The sequence below is a fragment of the Anthonomus grandis genome, chromosome 1 (assembly GCF_022605725.1).
Source record: "Anthonomus grandis grandis chromosome 1, icAntGran1.3, whole genome shotgun sequence".
Classification (NCBI taxonomy): domain Eukaryota; kingdom Metazoa; phylum Arthropoda; class Insecta; order Coleoptera; family Curculionidae; genus Anthonomus; species Anthonomus grandis.
The window spans coordinates 20,944,258-20,957,010 of NC_065546.1; the positions used below are offsets into that span (position 1 = coordinate 20,944,258).

Consider the following 12,753-nt stretch of genomic DNA (forward strand, 5'->3'; position numbering starts at 1 on the left):
TCTTTGTTTAACAACAAATTTTGTTTTATATTTTTAATATTAAAGTATTGTTACTTTAGTTTAGTTGTTTTTTTTGTCATTTTTCGGAACACGTTTTTTAGGAAATTTTAAAAATACAGGTCTATCATACTACTAATAATGTCAAAATATTTGATATTAAAAGTTTTTTCACAATTCTTGACTTTTACCCCTTGACATTCATTCATAAATTGCTGTTTTTAGACCCCTCGCAGTGACTCCCAGTGATTAAGAGCTATGTCATTTTAAAGAACATTTACCACAGATCATGATAAAATAAATACCCCAATTCATATTGATACATATTTTTTATATATCAAGTCAAAGTTGAAAAATATATTTGTTTTTCTTATACTTTATAAAACTGAAGATACCTACAAAATTATTTTGTATTATTGAAAGGCATCTACCAGTAGTCGTTACCCATAATTTATATTATCTCTAACTTGCCTCCACTATGAGAAAACGACGAAGAAAAAACGGAGTGATTTTTCATGTAATATGTTTATATTCGTTTGAAGTAGAATCAGCTTAGGTAATAAAACTTATTTTACATTTCTTTAAGTCTTTTTAAATGCCGAAAGTTTTATTATTATTATAGCTGCCTAGTGTTACATTTCAACTAACACTAGGCAGCAAGACTCATTTTAATAAAACTCCTGCTCTTTAAATGATCAAAAACCATCTTATTTAACAGATTCTTGTAACGGGCGCTTAGAATTAAAAATAGAAAAAAAACTTCTATACTTGGAAAAAGGTAATTTCCTGTAAATTTTAGATTGTAGATGTCCTGCGCTTAACAAAAACTTTTACCTTAAAGAAACCTTTAATAATATAATATTCATTTATCATAGAATCCATATATAGTAAATCACATAAAAACTCTACTTTTACCAGTTTATTCACCCCAACAATATTATACAAGGTATACCTTTTTTCCGGTCCTACCCCAGATATATGGGGCTTCGCTGAGGCAGCTGGTTTAAAAATGGGGGCGATTCAGGTAGTGCTAATGACCAGATAGGCACGTGGCTCCGGGGTATCGCGTGCTCAAGTACTTGTGTTCGCACGTGTCTACCAAAGAAACAACACCCACGTATCGGGTTTATATTTTCGCTGAATCATTGCATTTTGGAGCCTATAAAATGTTTTGAATTAAAACATATTTTTATGTTTATGTAGGCTTACTTTCCTATTGAATATATTATTATATATTTTTTTATTTCTTTATGTTTTTCTTTCAAGGGACTTTTTTATTATCTGCAACGTTATACAAAAAAATAATCCAAAATAAGTAAACTCTTTCAACAATTTGTCGAACTTTAATAATTTAATTTTTAATAATTTTTTTGAAAATGCTGTCGTTTTGTTCAGAGTCAGTTTTGTTCAGTGTTCAATTTTGTTTTAGTTGTAAGATGTTCATAGAGAGCTGAGACAGACAAATTAAGATTTTTAATAATTTAACAAGTTAAGATTTTTTAAGAATTCCTGCTGCCTTAAAAGATCGAGAAGATATGTTAAACGCCTTGTCAAGTGAACGCTGTCAACTTAATTTACGTTCTTTAAAAAGGGACCCGAGTTGAAGGACGCATTTCTTACAAATGCTAGAATATGAATATATATTTATACAGTACAAAATAATAATAATGTAAATAGGCTGTTTTTAGAAGAGGGCAGGCATTATTTAGTATTTTGTTATTAGGTGCTCCAGCTGACTTCGAAAATTAAATCGACCCAGATTTGATCCCTCGTCAAAATATGGATTACCTAAAAACAAACTGAGTTACTGAAAAATCCATTCAACGATTGGACATGAAAGGATTTTAAAAAGGAGGAAGCGGATTAAGGTAGTGGTATGTTGAAAAAAATCAATAGTTTAAATTAAAAATATTTTTTTTTACCAGAAGGAGGAAGAATAACATACATTAATATAGAAAATGGTCACAAGTAATTCTAGTACCAGTTGCAGCACTCACGAAGTGTACTGCCAGTAGGAAATTGCAGCAACTCACGTTAAAGAATCTCACACTAGTGTGGCAGTGCAAACTGACTTGACTATTGATGAAGTATGTAAATATATTTTGAACTTAACACTTTGTAACACTAGAATATAATAGTTAAAACAAAGGCTTGATATTTGTAATCTGGGTAAAGACTTATTTTAGAATAATGATTCCAAGTCTCTTTATTTCACCAGCCTTATTTACAATGTTTTTCCTTAATATATCAAGATGTTACGCCATTCCTATCAGTAATAAAAGCATTGTCATCATTTAAACAGCTCATGAAAAATGTCCCAGCTTATTTTAAAGAAGTATTTAATGACAGAATAGTCATTAAATAGATTTAAAGAATGGAGTTTTTCGCAAATGTAGAGCACATTTTGCTATGTACTATATGACTTACTATAGTTCTTCTTTGACAATAGTGTAAAAACCGAAACGCGTCGAGATTAATTGAAAATAAACATTGTGAAGTAGAAAAGACTTCTGATTTTCATTTTGCTTTGCTTGCATAATGGTACTTCATAATCATGCAGAAATCCATAATAATCTTACAGCTTGGTTCAGCGTGGTTCAGCTATCGAAATCTAGACTGCGCCAAGTTTGAAGGTCTATTATATTTGTTTTATATATTGTTTTATATAATTAGTAATATATCATATTTATTTATTTATTCTATTAATTTATGTAGATAGTCATTATTTAGTAGAAAATAATTAATTGTAATAAAATCTGTGGTAGTTGATATAAGAAAGTTGTAGTGTTATACTTTTTACATTTTTTATTAAATAATTTTTTTAAAGAATGCTTAGAATTATAGCTTAAAACTCTTTAGGAAAATGTTGCTTTTAAAATCAACTCTTTTTTTATTATATTTTAGTAAGTTATGGACTTTATTTTAATCGTAAATTAGAGTTTTTAATTAAAACTATTAAATGTGTTAGAAGGGACATTAATTTGGTCAGCAAGCACGCTAGTAATAATTTCATCATTGTATCGAAAGAAGGCAATTGATTAATGCGTTTTATGCTTATAATACTCTTTATAAGGCTTAAATACGCCCTTCCCTCGAGTATTGCTCGCATGTCTGGAGCTCTGCACCCAAGCATAGTTTAAACCTGCTGGATTCTATACAGAAGAGAGCTATTCGTCTTATCGACAAACCAGAACTGACAAAGAGTCTGGATAGTCTGGAGCACAGGAGAAAGGTGGCTGATCTCTGTTTATTCTACCGTTATTATCACGGTAAGTGCTCCTCTGAGCTGGCAGGCCTGATTCCACCCAGGGTTGTTCCGGCAAGAAGGACGCGTCTAGCAGTTGCGGCTCATCAACATCGAGTCCACTTGCCTACCCCAAGAACGTCGCTGTATCGGGACTCATTCATCTGGAGAACATCTTCTTTGTGGAACGGGCTTCCACCTCACATATTTCCCGACGCATACAACCTACAGCGATTTAAGATAAATGCCCACAAATATCTTCGCGCAAGCACCACTCTGAAGAGTGAAATAGGACTTTCCTCTTGTGCTTGTGTTTACCATAAAAAAAAATGATGTCAGAGCAAAGAGGTGATGGAAACAATTATCGATATCCTATCCAAAAACTTAGAAAAACTCAGTATTAAAGATAAATAGTTATTTTGAAAAATGAAATTTAGGAGCTGCATTACCTCTTGCAAAGATAATGTTCAAACATCCCACTTTTTTATTCAAATTGTAATGGGAAGACCTGTTGGAATATTTGTGTTAATAGTAGTAAATTATGTTTAACTACATCCAACGATATTAGGATAATTTGGTGGTAAGTGAAAATCTTGTAATAAGTAGACGACTTCAAAAAAAATTTTTTTGAAGGAATGATGTATAGAGTTGAGGTATTTTTTAGGGTAAAGTACAGATTTGGGTTTTTTAATTTTTTTCCCTTTAATAAGGACGATCGCTCTCAAAACCACCATTAATTAAACTGGCTAAAAACTTTATTAACTAATAGGTTTTGAAACCAATAAAGCATACTATCGATCTCAAAAGAACATCCTCCTTGTGAATGGTTTGTAAGCAATACAATTTTGCAAAATACTATCATTACGATTTATTTTTTTGTCTCGTTTGTTAGACTTCAGTTTATTTAAGATTTTGTTTATTTTATATTGCTTGGTGACTGTATCATCTTTATTTAATTTTAGAAAAGTATTTTAATCTGATAAAGGTATCTTTCTTTGCCTGAGGTATTGATTTCTCTCTCTTTTCATAATAACATTGCCCTTATTCGCTTTTACAATGAAAATATGGGTATTTTGTTTCGTTTCAAACAATAAGAATATTTATTTTTATTATATTTAATAAAATTTGTTATTATATTAATTAAGTTATTCCGTTTCTCTATTTTATTTTTTTTGTCCTGCATTTGATTCTTAAGATATTCTGCAACTATAAGAAGATTATTTATGGCAAGTCTTTCTCTTCATAAGGGAAATTAAACTCATCATCGAGCACTATGAACCATTGAATATTACTGGTAAAAGTCGTGTTGGTAAGATTTATAAAACATTTTGTTTTAGATTAAGAGTGATTTTTTTTAACTGATTTCTTGTGATATCAGTCTTTTTAATTTTGATTTTTGTTTTAACTTAAAAGATTAAAAAATTTTGCTTAAAGTTTTTCTTTGTGATTAAAGAAAAAAACGATAAATAATATTTGGCAATTATACTATAACCACAATAATTTCACTGAAATAAGTTTTAAGGAATAGTAGTTTCATACGCAGATGACACTACTATAGCTGTAGCTAAGAACACATAATATAAAACGGAAAGGCTAGCAGAAATACAAATTGAAGTAATCTGTACATGACTTAAAGATATTGCCTTATTCTTAAACAAAGATATAAAATTGTAACAAGTGTAAAATAAAGATATAAAATACCTATGTCTACAAATTAACTATTTGATCAAATGGCACTGTCATGTTGATATAGAATTAATTTATAAAGCTCTGGTAGAGTACTTAATTATATATAGTTTTCCGATATGGGATGGAGAATTTAAAAAAAACTGTTATTTACTTGCATAAAAACAGGCAGTCTTTTAAAATAAAATGTATTTTGCTTTTTATATAAATATTTTTAATGATTATATCAGTAATAGCTCATTGGTATAGTTTTTGATTTTGGTGGTTGGTGGATGATGTTGAATTAAATAGTGCAGTGACAACTTGTTTTCAAATTTAATATTATGACTCAAAAACTAAAGAAATAAAGAAACTTATTTTTAAAATAGCTTATAAGATTGCACAGACAAACTCATAATAAACATACGTGCATTATGTCATAATAAGCAAAACTGCATTTATATTAAATATTTTGGAAATATATTAAATATAAAGAAGTTAAACCATTTTGTCAAATGCTTTATATCTGAATACTACCTAAAAATAAGACAATACCTTAATTCATCACACAGGTGAAAAGGTTTCAAAAACTCCCTATAACTTTGACTAACAAGGAATACAAAGGCGTGTTATCCGGGACAATGCAGACCGTCTCATAGTATTTCTAATTACGGAGGGCCTAATTAAGAGTTGCTTTCTCGATTTCGAGTACGGCCGCAACCGGGGCAAATCTTCGTGCCTGCCTTAATGATCTACACACGTAGAGCTGCACAACTACAAGATTGCCTTTATTAAAACGTGTAAACAAGGTACCTCCTGGCCGAGAAAACTATATATATTATGAGTTAAGGTGAATGCAGGATATTGAAGTTGTTTTCGCTAATTAGAAGAGAAAGCTAATTGTGCAATGATTTGATACTAAATAAGTAAAGTGTTTTAAATAATCACTTAACTCTGAAAATGTGACTAGCCTATATTATTTGATTAGATTTTTATAAAAGTTCTGAGAAATCTTTTCTCTTATAAACAGGGAATTCGAACAAACGTTTCAAACTATCGGCCTATCTTTCTGGTAAGTAATATTGCAAAAGTTGCTGAAAAAGCCTAACAGATCATTTTGAAAAATATAACATTATCTGAGATGCAATTCGGCTTTAAAAAAGTTTTTCTCCAGTTGATGCTATGCACACGACAAACCACTAGAAAGGTTGGAAGGGTATGGTGATCCCAATAGCTAGGGAACCAACTACCTTGCTAATAGCACGACAGAGAGTAATGATAAACAATAATCTTAGCCAAGAAAAACCGCTATAGATAGGTATTTCTCAAGGTACAATACTAGGTCCTTTATCGTTTAAGGCTTATAGAAATGACATTCTAAATTTTAATAACTCTAAAGGAATAGTGATCTTTTATGCGAATGACACTGTTATGGCTGAAGCTGAGAAAACGTGGGATGAAACGGAAAGACTAGGAAAAACACAAAATAAATCAATCTACAAATAGCTTAACTACAATGTGATTACACTTAATACCTCTAAAACAAAATACATTGCCCTTTTCTTGAACAGGTGTGGTCAATTGAATTAAGAGACTTTTGCGGTACATGTGAAAATAAGGCAAACTAAACTATTTTTAGTTGGCAATAGACTAAATTGCCAACTAAAAATAAATAAGGTACACGATATAAAATACTTTAGGTCTGCAAATCGATCAGTTTCTCAAATGGAACTGTCATGTCAACATCTTAACAAACCAGCTCAAAAGTCTATCGAGTCTACAAATTTAAAGATTTAAAACAATTTCTTAATGTTAATACTCAAGAATCAATCTATAAGGCTCTGGTAGAGTCCTAAATTAACTATGGCCTACTGGTAGGGTGAAGGATATGCGTGCATTTATGAAGTTCAAAAAACTTTATAAAAATGGTTTATAAAAGTAATTTACAGTAAACCTAAAATGTTTTGCAGAGCAGAGCTATTTGAAGTTACCTTGCTACCGGATTTTAATTCACTATACATCAGCTATAGAATACATACATAAAAGGAATCTTAGCGAATCCATAAGGCATAAATATCCCACTAAATCTAGGCATAACTTGAGTTCAATCACAAAGAAGCCTACAAATATTACTTTTATAAATAAAAACGTATCATTCATTTTTCTCTAAGAGACCAAACAAAGGTGAAAGTGCAGAATTCCCTTTGTTCCAAATAGGCTTGGCAGGATCTTTCTACTTGCGGGTGGATTAAAACACAAAAAGTTCAATTTTACAACTTGAATGTGATGGTTAAGGTTATGTTATAGTGGACTGTAACAGAGAGCATCGAAAGGTTGAAACCCCCCCAAATCGCGACGGCTCCGTTAAGCTAAACGCGTGAAAAACGCAACATTATTTTTTCTTTCACTCTTGAACATAGAGGGCGTGGAGATTGTTGACGTGACGACGATCGCTTCTCCCTTCGAGTACCGAGCCGTAGTAAGCTACGAAATGTCAATGTCTATCTACGATAGTTGACGATCAAACAGAACAGTGGCGTAACACAATTAATTATATAAATAAAAACTGTTCATACCGCCGCCCTTGAAAGTACTAAGGTATCTTTCAACAACTTGGTTGATTTAAGAAAGGAGAAAGGTCACGCAACTTAAAACAAAGAGATTACAAAATAAAGAACTTAAAATCAAGTAAAAGTCTTAAGTCATTTTAGAATGCTTGAATTCGCAAGGCTTATCTGAAATAGGTAGAGGACAGATCTTAACGATACTGCGTTTAAAAATATTCCCGTTTGCAACACGAACACTAACAACACGTGTTATACCGTCCTTCCCGGGATGAAGATTGACAATTCTTGCAAGGGTCCATTTAGAAGGTGGGCTGTTCTCTTCCTTCAGTAAAAAAAGAGAGTCTTGGAAGCTTCCAGGGCCAGAAAAGTTGCTCTAAAGATTGCAGCATGTGATTCCGATTCAATCTGTCAATTGGCGTAGTCTCTAAATCAATATCAGGTACTAGGTTTAAAGGATGGCCGACAAGGAAGTGTCCGGTAGTCAGGGATTCAAAATCGTTGGGATCATTAGTAAGAGGTAAAAGGGGACGTGAGTTCAACACTGCTTCCACCTGAACTATGAAAGTGTAAAACTCCTCATAAGTTAGGGGATTGTCATTTGATATTACCCGCCGGAGGTGATGCTTAAACGATTTCACCACACTTTCTCATAACCCCCCAAAATTCGGATAAACAGCAGGGTTAAAATGAAACTGAATCATATTATTTCTAGCATATTCTTCAAACTCGGGGGATTGATTAAGGTTATAAATTTCCTGTAACTCACCATTAGCCCCAACGAAATTTGTGCCATTGTCACAATACGGGTGCTGACATAAGCCACGCCGAGAAACGAAACGCCTGAGCATGGCCAGAAAACCGCGAGTAGTCAAATCTGACACCAACTCTAGGTGGACAGCCTTGGTGGCTAAACAAACAAATATACATACATAAGTAGGCTTTTATAAATTTTCGGTTTCGAAGTTTTGAATCTTTTATCATGAAATACCCAGCATAATTCATACCGGTATGCGTGAACGGTCTAGAAGGAGTTACTCGAGGTTTAGGTAGAACTCCCAGCAGGGTACTTAAAGGTTTAGGATTTTGTTTATAACAAGTAATGCATTTATGAATTACAGTTTTCACAGCAGATTTTCCTTGATTGGGCCAAAATGTTTGTCTCACGAAAGACAATGTGGCCTGTGTACCAGCATGGAAATTTTTCTCATGAGTATGAAGGATGATTAAACGAGTAAATAGGTGTCTTTTTGGCAAGAGTATAGGATGTTTGGACTCATAGTCGAGAGAAGAGGTTTCGAGCCGTCCTCGAATACGCTCGCCTACTCTCAGTATTCCGTTTTTATCTTTAATTTACTTTGAGAACGCAAACGATTTTTATTCTTTAACTCTCGTAGGTCAGAAAGAAGCAAATGTTTTTTCTTGAGTTATGATTACTAAAATGGTTAAGGCATGATTACGTTCAAATAACGTTAATTGTCCTATTTGACGTGTAGGTTTAGGTAACATTAGATTCTGATAAAATCTAATGCAATTAGCGACTACATTTATAAGTTTATTATAATTCGAAAATAGTTCAAAAATATAAACTTTAGGCACAGTTGAAGCAAGTATGATTGACTTAGGATTCATTTCGAGGGTGTCATTGTCGAAAACCTTGCGTGAGTAGTTGGAAATATGAGTATCTGTGGGCCAATATTCTGCGGGTTGAAAAATGATGGACCTTGCCACCACAAAGTACAAGATTTAAGCTCTTGAGGACTCATACCTTTTGATAGTATATCAGCAAGGTTTTAATTCGATGTGATGTGATGCCAATCATCTATATCAGTAGTTTTCTGGACTTCAGATACTCGGTTACAAATATATGTTTTTAGTTGCCTTGGTTGTAGGGAAAGCCAGCATAATACAATTGTGGAGTCAGTATAATAGTACACCTTTTTTGGCTTACAATTCAGAGATTTTAGGATTTTGTTCATTAGCCTGGAGAGAAGTAAAGCTCCGCATAGCTCAAGGCGCGCCAATGATACAGCCTTTAAAGGAGCTACGCGACTTTTGGCAGAAAGTAAGTTGACGGAAATATTTCCTAGGGATTTCAGGGTACGGACATAAACACATGCGCCAAAGGCATTTATCGAAGAATCACTGAAACCATGGAGTTCCAGGTAAGTATAATTTTTAATGGTTACTTGGCGTGGAATTTTGAAATACTCAACGAGTGACAAGTGGTAAGTAAAATTTTTCCATATTCTAAAAATGTCTACAGGTACGGGATCATCCCAGCCAAGTTTAAGAAGCCAAAGCTTCTGCAAAAGAAGTTTTACTTGCATATTTGAGAAATCAGTGAAAGGATCGCACGCTTGGTTACAATATTGGTATTTAACGGAACAATATTTGTATTTATTTTAATAATAATTTTATTTAACGGTGGAACGGGCTTCCACCTCACTTATTTCCCGACGCATACAACCTACAGCGATTCAAGATAAACGCCCACAAATATCTTCGCGCAAGCACCACTCCAAGAGTGACATAGGACTTTCCTCTTGTGCTTGTGTTTACCATTAAAAAAAATTAGTTTAATGGTAGAATTATAGATAAAGCTATTTTGTTCTGGATTCCAGGATATGCCTAGAGTTTTGTGATGATGGGTTGCATCTAAAGCAAGGGATTTATTTACATTATTTACAGGGTCATCCATGTCAGATAAGATTATCTTAGAGTTTGAATAGAATTTCCTTAAATCTAGACTGCAAAAGGATAGGATAGGATTTAAAAATATTTACACGGTTGTTACGGATATTTAAAAGGGATTCTTCAGTAGATGAGCCGGTTATTCCGTCATCGACGTAAAAGTTATTTTTAATGATGTTGCTTTCAATTGGATATGACTCAGAGATATCGTATGAAATTTGCCTTAGGCAACGTGTGGCTAGAAAGGCACTGCTTGACATGCCGTAGGTTATAGTATTTAATTCATAATGGAGAAGTGGTTTTTGAGGTTCATTGAGCCATAAAATGCGTTGAAGGCATCGTTGTTTGGGATTAATTAAAAATTGCTGGTACTATCTTGGCGATGTCTCCAGTTAAAACGTAGTTGTGTTCTCGAAAACGTAGTAGGATGGTAAATAGATCATTTTGAACAGTGGGTCCAATTTTGAGGCAATCATTAATAGCGAAGCCGGAAGAAGAAGCAGATGAGCCATCAAACACAACTCGGAGCCGTGTAGTGAGGCTATCGGAGTTTTCAACGCAGTGGTGAGATAAGTAATAGGCTGGATAAGAAAGGTGAGTATCATTAATCGGGTTAATTTCGGACATATGTCCGAGAGAAACGTATTCAGATATAAAATCAGAGTAAGATTTTTTTATTTCAGGGTTTTTAGCAAGTTTTTGTTCTAGGCTGTTAAAACGCTTAAATGCGGTTTGTAAAAAGTCTCCAAGTATAGACACATTGGAGTTAAGAGGTAGATTTAAAATAAATCTTCCTGCAGGATCCCGGCGTGTGGAGGACTGAAAATGGTTTTCACACTCTGTTTCCTCCAGAGAATATTTATTATTGATTTGAAGTTGTTCGGTGGTTTCTTCAGAGTTCCAAAAAAGTTCTAGACATTTCTTAAGAGCATTATCGAAGGTGGTGCAGGTTAAAGCATTTGAAGTCTGAGGTTGGAGATTTAAGTTAAATAAGGATATAGGAATAGGTCCACTTACAACGCATCCAAGTGTGGTGTCTTGTAAGATAGGTTTGTATTTGCCCAGTTTAATTTGGCTAGGTTTAAGTAGACTATAGAAAAATTCTGCACCTAAAAGTAGGTCAATAGAGGCAGAATTTAAAAATTCTTGATCAGCAAGAATAAGATCACTTGGGATATTTAGGTTGGAAGCATTGATTGATAATTGAGGGATTGGTTGGGTTATTTTAGGTATAACTAAGGCAGATACCTTGAAGCTAAAATTATTAGGAAGAGTTTTTATTTTAATTTGGGTTCGTTTAGAAATAGTGGTTTGGTTTTGGCTTATTCCAGTGACGGACATGTTAATAGGATAATAAGATAACTTTAGTTTACTAAATAGGTTTTGGGTTAAAAAATTGGATTGACTTCCATTATCTAGGATAGCCTTGTATTTTATAGGTTGATTGTTTTTATCGAAAACTTCTACGAGGGCTGTAGAAAGCAGATTAAATGAGTTTTGGCTTGCATTTGAACAATAGAGATTTTGAGAGTTATTTGTGGTAATAGATGGATTAGTTAAATCGATATGATCATCGTCAATTGGCTGGATAAATGCGGTATTTGTAGAAGTAGAAGGTCTTGAGTAGGCGGTGTTAGGTTGAGTATTAGACTGAGGTTGAGTATTGCATTGAGCAGTAGGTTGTGTGTCTTGAAAATGTGTGAGTTTAGTTTGCTTGTGTAGCAATGAATGGTGCTTACCTTTGCAGACTCGACAAGAATATGAAGACTTACAGTCACGTTGACGGTGTCCAGGACGTAGACAGTTGGTGCACAGGTTGACACGCTTAGCTTCCGAAAATCTATTGGCTACTGGTAAGTCATGAAATTTTCGGCAGGAGTATATAAAATGATTTTCTTTACATAAGACACAAGTAGGGTAATTATTTGAGGTAAGTAAAATTTTACGTTCGTATTTAGATTCATATTTTTCAGGTTTTTGGAGTTTTTTATTGCTTAATTTAAAATCAAAAGATTCGAGGAATCGTCAACGTTGGGATAAAAAGTTTATAAAATCACTAGTTTTAGGTTTGTCAATACTACGTGAAAATAATTGCCATTCCTTACAACAATTTAAGTCTAGTTTCATGGTAAGTAAATAAATTATTAGGCTACACCACTGGTCAACAGGTTCTCCCAAGTTTTGTAAGGATTTGTAATTGCTTTGAAATCCTTTGAACCACTAAATTTTGGTAAGGGATAGGAGGTAGGCGTGGGCCATACTGGGTACCAGATAGAAAAAATGGTGAATGCGCAGGGGAACTAGAATTCGCGTATTCGTCCGAATTTGGTGTTTGCGCGGCAATAATTTTCTCTAGAATTAATTTACCTTGAGAAATGTTGTCAAAATATAAATTTTCAAATTCCTCTCTTTCCTGGCCCTGCTCATTCGCTTCGTCAAACTGATTTTTAAGGCATAGTTGCTCAATATCAAGCTGAATAAATTCAAAATCGGTATTTAAAGATTCAATTCTGTTAAGTCGGGCGCTTAGGTCAATTTTTAGACGTGGGTCATTTAGGGTTAAGCACTTGATTTCCAAAAAACTGTGAA

The 12,753-nt window shown here is 33.4% G+C and overlaps 1 protein-coding gene across 1 annotated transcript; it reads right to left on the reverse strand.

Annotated features, from left to right (window-relative positions):
- Positions 1-10,515: 10,515 nt before the first annotated feature.
- LOC126743297 (uncharacterized) lies at positions 10,516-11,505 on the reverse strand. Its single transcript, XM_050450330.1, has one exon. The coding sequence runs from the start codon at positions 11,503-11,505 to the stop codon at positions 10,516-10,518; it is 990 nt and encodes a 329-aa protein (XP_050306287.1).
- Between the last annotated feature and the right edge of the window lie 1,248 nt (positions 11,506-12,753).

What these genes read in the sequence shown, in the direction of transcription:
- LOC126743297 (XM_050450330.1), bottom strand. Translation starts at nt 11,505, where the DNA reads ATGTCCGTCACTGGAATAAGCCAAAACCAAACCACTATTTCTAAACGA.